This window comes from Oncorhynchus keta, chromosome 35 (genome assembly GCF_023373465.1).
Source record: "Oncorhynchus keta strain PuntledgeMale-10-30-2019 chromosome 35, Oket_V2, whole genome shotgun sequence".
Lineage (NCBI taxonomy): Eukaryota > Metazoa > Chordata > Actinopteri > Salmoniformes > Salmonidae > Oncorhynchus > Oncorhynchus keta.
Window position 1 is genome coordinate 65,406,997 of NC_068455.1, and position 11,687 is coordinate 65,418,683.

The 11,687-nt window shown below is 42.2% G+C and overlaps 1 protein-coding gene across 1 annotated transcript in view; it reads left to right on the top strand.

Annotated features, from left to right (window-relative positions):
* The window catches only part of LOC118373381 (uncharacterized), a 58,266-nt gene that overhangs the window by 11,779 nt on the left and 34,800 nt on the right, over window positions 1-11,687 (top strand). Inside the window, exons 3-6 of the mRNA XM_052495680.1 lie at window positions 4,308-4,322; window positions 4,698-4,839; window positions 5,157-5,320; window positions 7,606-7,758. Coding sequence (XP_052351640.1) covers window positions 4,308-4,322; window positions 4,698-4,839; window positions 5,157-5,320; window positions 7,606-7,758 — 474 coding nt within the window. The remainder of the gene's footprint in view (window positions 1-4,307; window positions 4,323-4,697; window positions 4,840-5,156; window positions 5,321-7,605; window positions 7,759-11,687) is intronic.

Consider the following 11,687-nt stretch of genomic DNA (forward strand, 5'->3'; position numbering starts at 1 on the left):
GGGACAGGTAGCAGGTCTGGTGAACAGGTCAAGGTTCCATAGCCGCAGGCAGAACAGTTGAAACTGGAACAACAGCACGGCCAGGTGGACTGAGGACAGCAAGGAGTCATCACGCCAGGTAGTCCTGAGGCATGGTCCTAGGGCTCAGATCATCCGAGAGAGAGAAAGAGAGAATTAGAGAGAGCATACTTAAATTCACACAGGACACCGGATAAGACAGGAGAAGTACTACAGATATAACAGACTGACCCTAGCCCCCCGACACAAACTACTGCAGCATAAATACTAGACAGGAGGGGTCAGGAGACACTGTGGCCCCATTCGATGATACCCCCGGACATGGCCAAACAGGCAGGATATACCCCCAACCACTTTGCCAAAGCACAGCCCCCACACCACTGGAGGGATATCTTCAACCACCAACTTACCATCCTGAGATAAGGCCGACAAGGCGCCAACCCAGACAGGAAGACCACGTCAGTGACTCAACCCACTCAAGTGACGCACCCCTCCTAGGGATGGCATGGAAGAGCACCAGTAAGCCAGTGACTCAGCCCCTGTAATATGGTTAGAGGCATAGAACCCCAGTGGAAAGAGGGGAACCGACCAGGCAGAGACAGCAAGGGCGGTTCGTTGCTCCAGAGCCTTTCTGTTCACCTTCCCACTCCTGGGCCAGACTACACTCAATCATATGACCCACTGAAGAGATGAGTCTTCAATAAAGACTTAAAGGTTGAGACCGAGTCTGTGTCTCTCACATGGGTAGGCAGACCATTCCATAAAAATGGAGCTCTATAGGAGAAAGCCTTGCCTCCAGCTGTTTGCTTAGAAATTCTAGGGACAATTAGGAGGCCTGCGTCTTGTGACTGTAGCGTACGTGTAGGTATGCACGGCAGGACCAAATCAGAGAGATAGGTAGGAGCAAGCCCATGTAATGCTTTGTAGGTTAGCAGTAAAACCTTGAAATCAGCCCTTGCCTTAACAGGAAACCAGTGTAGGGAGGCTAGCACTGGAGTAATATGATCACATTTTTTGGTTCTAGTCAGGATTCTAGCAGCCGTATTTAGCACTACCTGAAGTTTATTTAGTGCTTTATCCGGGTAGCCGGAAAGATAAATCAGTATTATGCAGTAAATCAGTATTATGCAGTAAATCAGTATTACATAAATCAGTATTATGCAGTAAGTCAGTATAACATAAATCAGTATTATGCAGTAAGTCAGTATAACATAAATCATTATTATACAGTAAGTCAGTATAACAAAAATCAGTATTATGCAGTAAGTCAGTATAACATAAATCAGTATTATACAGTAAGTCAGTATAACATAAATCATTATTATACAGTAAGTCAGTATAACAAAAATCAGTATTATGCAGTAAGTCAGTATAACATAAATCAGTATTATACAGTAAGTCAGTATAACATAAATCAGTATTATACAGTAAGTCAGTATAACATAAATCAGTATTATGCAGTAAATCAGTATTACATAAATCAGTATTATACAGTAAGTCAGTATAACATAAATCAGTATTATACAGTAAGTCAGTATAACATAAATCAGTATTATGCAGTAAATCAGTATAACATAAATCAGTATTATACAGTAAATCAGTATTACATAAATCAGTATTATACAGTAAGTCAGTATAACATAAATCAGTATTATACAGTAAGTCAGTATAACATAAATCAGTATTATGCAGTAAATCAGTATTACATAAATCAGTATTATACAGTAAATCAGTATTACATAAATCAGTATTATACAGTAAGTCAGTATAACATAAATCAGTATTATACAGTAAATCAGTATTACATAAATCAGTATTATACAGTAAATCAGTATTACATAAATCAGTATTATGCAGTAAATCAGTATTACATAAATCAGTATTATACAGTAAATCAGTATTACATAAATCAGTATTATGCAGTAAATCAGTATTACATAAATCAGTATTATACAGTAAATCAGTATTACATAAATCAGTATTATACAGTAAGTCAGTATAACATAAATCAGTATTATGCAGTAAGTCAGTATAACATAAATCATTATTATACAGTAAGTCAGTATAACAAAAATCAGTATTATGCAGTAAGTCAGTATAACATAAATCAGTATTATACAGTAAGTCAGTATAACATAAATCAGTATTATGCAGTAAATCAGTATTACATAAATCAGTATTATACAGTAAATCAGTATTACATAAATCAGTATTATACAGTAAGTCAGTATAACATAAATCAGTATTATGCAGTAAGTCAGTATAACATAAATCAGTATTATACAGTAAGTCAGTATTACATAAATCATTATTATGCAGTAAGTCAGTATAACATAAATCAGTATTATACAGTAAGTCAGTATAACATAAATCAGTATTATGCAGTAAGTCAGTATAACATAAATCAGTATTATACAGTAAATCAGTATTACATAAATCAGTATTATACAGTAAGTCAGTATAACATAAATCAGTATTATACAGTAAGTCAGTATAACATAAATCATTATTATACAGTAAGTCAGTATAACAAAAATCAGTATTATGCAGTAAGTCAGTATAACAAAAATCAGTATTATGCAGTAACTCTGTATTTTACAGTAACTCTGTATTTTACAGTACTGTGCTCTGCTCCTGGGCCAGGGTTTAGATATGCAGCCGTAAACCCTGTAGATACACTACAGCAACAGGATGTGGCTTTCTTAGCTCCCTGCTTTTACAAACCACCTCCATCTCTCTCTCTCTCTCTCTCTCTCTCTCTCTCTCTCTCTCTCTCTCTCTCACACACACACACACACACACACACACACACACACACACACACACACACACACACACACACACACACACACACACACACACACACACACACACACACACACACACACACACACACACACACACACACACACAAAACAGACTGCTGTTGTTGTCATCATTCTGCGGTCAGCATTTTCTAGACCTATAAAAATTGGATCTGTGAAACGAATTCAGCTGCCAGCAGAAAATGCACACACACGCAGCCTGGTGCAAGCCATGATGCATGTGTTTTGAGACATTAATGTTGTATCCAGTGTACAGAGGGCTATGTGTCTGTGTGCGTACGTGCGTGCGTTTCTCCATAGGGAAAAGGAGGGTAGGAGAGATGTATAGAAAAAGATGGAGAGGTGGAGAGGAGGGGAGGGGTTAGAGTACAGTATGAATTCACATAACCCTTCTGCATTTCATTTGTATTCCATTCCAATGCCAAATAGGCTAACATTAGAAAGCAGGGGGGGGTTATGTGATACAAGGGTAAATGTACGATAAGAGACACAGGAGAGTTTCAGCCCATAGCCTGGTTGCAGATCTGTAAGTGCTATAATTGCATGCGTGACAATGTCTATAGGAGTTGGCAAGACAGCACAAACTGATCTAGGTCTGTTATGCTACACTGCTCGTTAACAGTATAATCATGAATGACGTGTTGTGCTAATATACTACAGCGGGGGTTCCCAAAAACTTTTTCACTCGGGCATCCCTTTCATCATTGGGCAACGCATCTATTTCTATGGAGGAGAGAACATTTTGTAAGTTTAAAGCTTATTTCCTGCAATTCTATCCATTTTACAATGGAGTGGAGAGAACATTTTGCAGTTTTAAAGCTAATTCCCTACAATTCTACACATTTTGTCATGTCTATTGTGTGTTCATGGGATATCTGTGTGACTCAAACTTTATCACAAAATCAGTGGGCTACAAAACTTTAGCTGACATGGGTTAGTTACTCTGGGCATTTCTGGTACCAAATAGCTTTCTAATATGTACAATGACAGAAAAAAAAAGCCCAAAAACTGCACTTTCACTACCCAATTTCAGAATTGCACCTTGTGTATTCTACTGTTACAGCTTTCAAGAGTCAGTTGAATGAGTTCCTTAAAATAAATATATATATATATATATATATATAGTAGAATATATGTATTTTTCCAAAGGGCATCTCCGACCACCCTGGCGACGGGAGCGCCCCATGGTTTGGGAACCCCGGTGCTACAGTAGGCTTTGCCGACATTGTGTTGGATGCTATGATGGTTCACTACGCTGCTACACTATAAGTAATGCCTTGTCTTCCAGAGTGTCGTTATAGGGGCTCAGGCATCAGACAGGTTGAGCAGCAGCATGCATAATGAACACTAACGCTCATTGGCAGGGATTCATGCCACCGCACCGCGCCCTTCTCCCCCTTTCCCCTTTCCCCCTCTCCTCTCTCCCCCTTTCCCCTGTCTCTCCTCCCCTCTCCACTCTCTCAGGAAGTTTAAGATCAGGTTTGTGTCGAGCCAATGTCAAGATCTGTCGAGCCCAAAGTCAAAAAGGTCATTGTCTGTGAGTGCTGTTTTCCTTGTAGTAGCTAAGGGAGAGAGAGAAAATCTGCTAAAAAGATCTGAACTGACTCAGAGCAGCCCCTCTCTCTACTCCCCCCCCCCCCCCAAACTACTCTTCTCTCGCTCACGGAGGCTTATTCTGCGCGGCAGGCCTTATCCCCATGAAAGCCGTACATTTCGGAGATCGGAGTTGGGATCTGGAATTCTGAGTGAGAGCTGGATTACTCTCTATGAATTAGGTCTGGCTTCCAGAGCAATATGAGGGAAGAGCTAGTCATCTCTGCAGCTTCCCTCCTCTTCTCTCTTCGGGGTGTACAGGGACCTGGAATTTGAGGGGGACCAGCAGTGCCACCACCAGGCCCACCACCAGGCCAAGCTCCTGAGGCTCAGCTCAGCACATCAGGACATCGTGGCCATCATGCCCCAGGTCTATAAGACCTTCCTCACAGACAGGCCTGAGGTGTGTGTGTTGTGGTGGGGGATGGGTGTGTGTGGGAGAGTACCTATTCCCTGCTAGTTTCTGCTTACTTACTTTTTTGGGCTAATTTGTCCTCATAAAATAGTGGCTAGCAAGATAATTCCATGAGATGATTTCATTATAGAAAATGAAAACTGTCCATCCAGAAAATATCTTCATTTAGAACTTCACCTGTGGATGAAATTACAAATAGATGCCATTAGGTGGTTGAGCGAGTAGATGATGGACTGATGATAGTGAATGTGCAGTGCTATCTACATAAGTGTGTGCGTGTGTGTGTGTGTGTGTGTCTCTCTCAGATCCAGCAGCACTGGGTTGTACACACAGAGACGATGGATGGCATGTGGTCCCTACAGGAGCTGTCCAAGGCCATCAGCGGAGACAGCAAGACCTCACCCAACCCCCTCTTCTGTTCAGGGTGCATGTGGTGCTGGGCCAGGAGGCCCCCGGAGCCAACTCACAGGTACGTATTCAAACAGACAGAAAAGCACACGCACTTAATCACATGCATGCACGTACACACATGCACACACACACACACACACACCGTTTTTAACACGCGTGCATAAGCATTGCAGATTGAAATAGACTTCAAGGCAGTTTCTAAAGAGATATTGATATTTCGGTCACGTTCACACTCAGTCTCACGAGGGATTCTGGCAATATTACTCCTACACGTACTAACACACACCCAAACAAAAGTCTCATGTTTGAAAGTCGAACAATGTCATCCGTTCTCAGTGTCTGATGACATTTGACATTGTAGCATTTCCACGGTCGCAGTGAGAGACACAGTCAGACAGGTCGACACCTCCACACTATTTAGAATACAATGAAAGAGAACATTCTTTGTCCTTGTCTCACCAACACAGGGCATTAAGCAGCAAGCTTACCTTACATATGGAGAGCATTATTATACATCACCCTCACTTTATTTATTTGTCCCCCGCTCTCTCCCTCACTCCCTCCCCACTTTATAAATCAGCCATGACATGTGATTTAGGCTTAATGTATGTAACATATCTGCATCAAGTGATAGACTAAGAGGGTAGGGTTCAGAATGCCTTAACATGTTGCCATTCTCTATACAAGAGGATCCGTTTATGTTATTAAAACGTACACGATTAAAGTCATATTTCATCAAATCTTTATCCAGGAATCATGAGGGGAATGTAAAGTTCAGATAGGCAGTTGGATAATGATTGGAGGAGAGCTCTCTGCAAGTTCTTTAGGTCTTTGACTAGAGAGGCAGAACACGTTGGTTAGTGTAAGTGGCAATGGGTCGTGTTTCTGTCTGTCTGTCTGCCTGTCTGTCTGTCTGTCTGTCTGTCTGTCTGTCTGTCTGTCTGTCTGTCTGTCTGTCTGTCTGTCTGTCTGTCTGTCTGCACATAGCATTCTCCCCGACCCTTCAGAAGCTACCACAACAGACCGCGAAAACCATAATTTCTCAGCTGATCAGCACCATCTCTGTGTTCAAATGCCTCCCACACCTCACATGCAGACTCTCACAGAGGAAACCTGTTTGCTGCATCATAGGTAACACAAAAACACATAGGTTAGATCCCTCTCATCCCTCTCCTGATTCTTGCCCTGTTCTTCAGTTCATTCCTCTTCTTTGTCTTCGCTTCTGACCCCTCACCTTTTCTCGCCTCATCCATCTTTCATTTTTCACTCCTTCTTTTCATATACAGTAGATCCCCCTAGATTTCATTTAGTCTCTTCATCCTTACCCCCATCCCCCCTTCCCTCCTCCTCTTCATTTGCACTCCATCCTCACCCCCCTGTCCAGTGTCACCCCTCCTCATCCCTCGTTACCATACCTCCTCCTCACCTTCATCCCCTGCTCCTTCACCCTCGCCTTATTCTCTCACAACATTTCCTAACCCCGTTCCTCTTATACCATTTCTCTCCATCCTCTCTTCTCATCAATCCATTTTAATCAGCTCTCCCTGTCAGCTGTCTCCTGGGTTGATTGACAGCTGGTCTTCCACAGGGAGTAACAAGTCTCCCTCTGACTCTGGCTTTAATCAAACAGTCAGAAGATGGTGGACTGGAGTAGACCAGAGGTTGCTCTCCATGTGTGTATATGTGTGTGTGTGAGTGTGTCTGTCTGTCTGTCTCCAGCCATATCTCCATTGAGGGGGAATACTACAACTGTTAGGTTCTGAACCCTAATCAGCATGGTCTAGTTGATCCCCAGTGACACCCGCCAGGCTGTTAAATGTGTTCACTCATGAAAAGTGTAAGTGCCTGTTACAATGTGTCAAAAGGGTGTCAACTCACTGTATTTAACTATGTGTGGAAGCATGTGCTCTTATGTAGTCAAGTGTACAGCACTCTATGTACCATATGGTGAGTTTGAGGTAGAAGGTGCTTTTATCCACTGATCTCAGATCAGGCTAATATACGCAACATTTTAAGCACAGTCATTTGTATTTGTTTATCCTGGTTTGTCTCATTTAGATACAATTCTATTTCGCAAGAGAGGATGGAATGAATTTAAAGTTTAAACCAAAATATCTGACCTGGTATCAGTTGTTAGAATAGGGGCTTTTACCTCTTCTATCACTTACTCCATAAGGTGATTCCTTTACACATCCCCCTCTCTCTCTCGCCAACCCCAGAAAGATGAGGACATTTCCAACATAGCTGATCCTGTATCAGATGTTAGGAGCTTTGACCTATTTTATATGGTGATCCTCTCCATCTCTGACCCCAGAACAAGATGAGAAGATTGGCATGATCCAGGCAGCGGGAGCAGCAAGGAGGACAGCTAACACAGGCTTACCTGAAGCCCTGGGACAAACACAGAGAGATCCAGGGGATCAACAAGGACCCCTTCATCAGAAGACACCAGCGCCTCAACCCCCCCGTGTCCTCCTTCGACGCCGACTTCGCCAGGTCTGGCAACATGGATAGGAGGGGGGAGGGGCGGTAGCTTGTTTGCCAGATTGGTTTCTGCTTTTGGCTTCATCCCATATTAGTCCAAAATTATACTTGGCCAACATTTGTGTTCTGCGTTCAAAACTGTATGAAAGTACAGTAAAATACAATACAAAACAGATTTGAACAAAGGTCAGAATGAATTCAAAGAAAGAAACATGTCTGATTGTTCTATCGACAAAGCTCAATAACAAAGTGCTGAGCCAGACCAGCATGTAGTGTACACGCATGGAGTGTTGACTCTCCAACGATTTACATAGCACTGTCCCAGACAAATCCATAAGACAATATTGCACACTCTCCCTGTCTAGTCTGCAGGCTTAGACATGTTTACCATGCACATCCACATGACAGGATCTATATGTTCAACACTGAGGTCACATAGGACAGTTGGGTTTGAGTTGGACCTTGATAGTGTCAGATCCCTTCCCATCCATGAACAGTTTGCTATTCTGGAGAAGTATGATGTCACCGGGGACCAGGCTGTGAGTAGCACACACACGCACCACACACGGACGTACACACATATGCACCGTACGTGCACACATACACCCAACCCCCACACACACCTCGAAGCCCCCTTCTCTCACCCCAGGTGCAGGTGATGTTGGAGGTCCTGAATGGGTAGTAGGTGTGGTTCCAACAGGTGGTCATAGACAGTGACATCATGCTGAAGAATCACAAGGACAAGTTCAAGAGCAGCCTCGTCTTCTCAGCATAGCAGTTCAGGAAGAGAGATGCACCTGCTAGCACACACAGCCATACACAGATAACTTATGGCCACACTTATAGCCATAAATACAGAAGATCACATACAGATGCACATGAGGGTTGGCGTGAATTCCATTTGAATTCTTCAGAAGATTTAACTACAATTCCAGCTCAAGAATAGGGAAATCCATATTGAAAATTCTTGATTTGGAATTGTCATTAACTTCCTGAATTGACTGGATTGAAACAGAGTTTGGCCCAACCCTGCTATACACATGCACCCAGGTTTGAATCTCAGAGACTGTAAGGTATCATAACAGTAGCACCATAGGGATGCTTATGGAGCGATTTCAATGCCAAAATAAATTGTATTTGAATTTTATAATTTTGAACTTGTGTTCAGATATTGAATTAGAATTTGAGACTTTGTGTTAGGATATTGAATTCAATATTTGTTCATTCGTAATGCACAAATTGAATCATTACATTCCTAATTTGAACTTGTATTTCATGATTTGAAAGTGATTTGAATGAATATTGCATTTTAAAATATAACTCAATATTCAAATTCAATATTTCTATATTCAGTTTCAATGTGGTAGATATTGAATTCGATTTCTGGGTATCACATTTACAAACTATCATTTCAAGTTTACCAAAGATCCATGAATTCATTTTCTCAGATGCATTCAAATTCAGATTCAAAACTGCTCTCAACAACATCGTGGTACTTTGCCAGCCAGGAAGTGTCGAAGAGCAATGATAAATCGAACTCCCTTCCAGCCAATCGCAAAGTAAAACAGGCTACCACCTGACCGCATTAATGGCTGTTGCGTTGAAGCAAGCGTCATCAGTGAGCATTCATATTAACTGACTCTTCTAAGAAAGGAGTTGTCTTTGATATTACACCAGATCAAGCACAATGTGGCGTGATGCTGCTGTACCACCGCTCTCAACGGTAAGTTTTAACTCTGTCATACTTTGATCACTCACAACGCTAAATAGTGGAATGTACTATAGGGGGTAACTTTAGCTAACTAGCTAACTAGAATAGGTTAGAGAAATACGTTGCTAACTTAGCTGCTTGTCAACTGTAATGTAAACTCTTGGGATAAGTACAACTAAGGGAAACTGTAACACATTGGTTGTTTAATTTTATTTAATCAGAGCAACCAGATCAGCACAAAACAGGCTTCTTATGGAGGCAGTTAGCTATGCTAGCAACAGTTTACCCCACACCATGGCCTGGTTAGCCAGATCCAGATGTTGAGATGTGTTAACATGTAGCCATGGTTTACCCCCCCAGTCTCATACAGTAACATACACTATACAATGCATTCGGAAAGTATTCAGACCCCTTGACTTTTTCCACATTTTGTTACATTACAGCCTTATTCTAAAATTGATTCTCATCAATCTACACACAACACCCCATAATGACAAAGCTAAAACAGGTTTTTAGAAATGTTTGCAAATTATTTACAGAAGTATTCAGACCCTTTGCTATGAGACTTGAAATTGAGTTCAAGTGCATCCTGTTTCCATTGATCATCCTTGAGATGCTTCTAAAACTTAATTGGAGTCCACCTGTGGTAAATGCAATTGACTGGACATGATTTGAGAAGGCACACACCTGTCTATATAGTTGACAGTGCGTGTCAGAGGAAAAACCAAGCCATGAGGTCGAAGGAATTGTCCGTAGAGTTCCGAGACAGGATTGTGTCGAGGCACAGATCTGGGGAAGGGTACCAAAACATGTCTGTAGCACTGAAGGTCCCCAAGGTCTCCATCATTCTAAAATTGAAGAAGTTTGGAACCACCAAGACTGTTCCTAGAACTGGCCGCCCGGCCAAACTGCGCAATCAGGGGACAAGGGCCTTGGTCAGGGCGGTGAACAAGAACTTGGTGGTCACTCTGACAGAGTTCCAGAATTCCTGTGTGGAGATGGGAGAACCTTCCAGAAGGACAACCATCTCTGCATCACTCCAACAATCAGGCCTTTATGTTAGAGTAAATAAAACATGACAGCCGGCTTGGAGTTTGCCAGAAGGCGCGTAAAGGACTCTCAGACCATGAGAAACAAGATTCTCTGGTCTGATGAAACCAACATTGAACTCTTTGGCCTAAATGGCAATTATCACGTCTGGAGGAAACCTGACACCATCCTTATGGTGAAGCATGGTGGTGGCAGCATCATGCTGTGGGGATGTTTTTTAGTGGCAGGGACTGGGAGACAAGTCCGGATCGAGGGAAAGATGAATGGAGCAAGGTACAGAGAGATCCTTGATGAAAACCTGCTCCAGAGTGCTCAGGACCTCAAAGTGGGGTGATGGTTCACCTTCCAACAGGACAATGACCCTAAGCACACAGCCAAGACAATGCAGGAGTGGCTTTGGGACAAGTCTCTTAATGTCCTTGAGTGACTCAGCCTGAACCCAGACTTGAACCCGATCTAACAACTCTGGAGAGACCTGAAAATAGCTGTGCTATCTAATCACTCTGACTTCAATGCAAATGTATTTGAAAATCTAGTTAAACACTTCATGAGAGCCCATCAGCTCATGTTGCGCAACATTTCAATCGGCTATGCAATTGCACGAGAAATGTCACATGCGCCGAATACAACAGGTGTAGGTAGACCTTACAGTGAAATGCTTACTTACAAGCCCTTAACCAACAATGCTTTAAGAAGTTTTAAGAAAAAAAAAGAAACGTACAAAAAAACGAGAATAAAACATTAAAAAATATATCAATATAAAATAAAAGTAACAGATAATTTAACAGCAGCAGTAAAATAACAATAGCGAGGCTATATACAGAGGGTACCGGTACAGAATCAATGTGCGGGGACACCGGTTAGTCGAGGTAATTGAGGTTACATGTAGGTAGAGTTAAAAGGACTATGCATACAGTAGCTAATAAACAGAGTAACAGCAAAGTAAAAGAGTGGTCTGGGTAGCCCTTTGGTTAGCTTTTCAGGAGTCTTATGACTTGGGAAGCTGTTAAGAAGCCTTTTTGTCCTAGACTTGGCACTCCGGTACCGCTTGCCATACGGTAGCAGAGAGAACAGTCTATGACTGGGGTGGCTGGAGTCTTTGACAACTTTTAGGGCCTTCCTCTGACATCGCCTGGTATAGAGGTCCTGGATGGCAGGAAGCTTGGCCCCGGTGATGTAC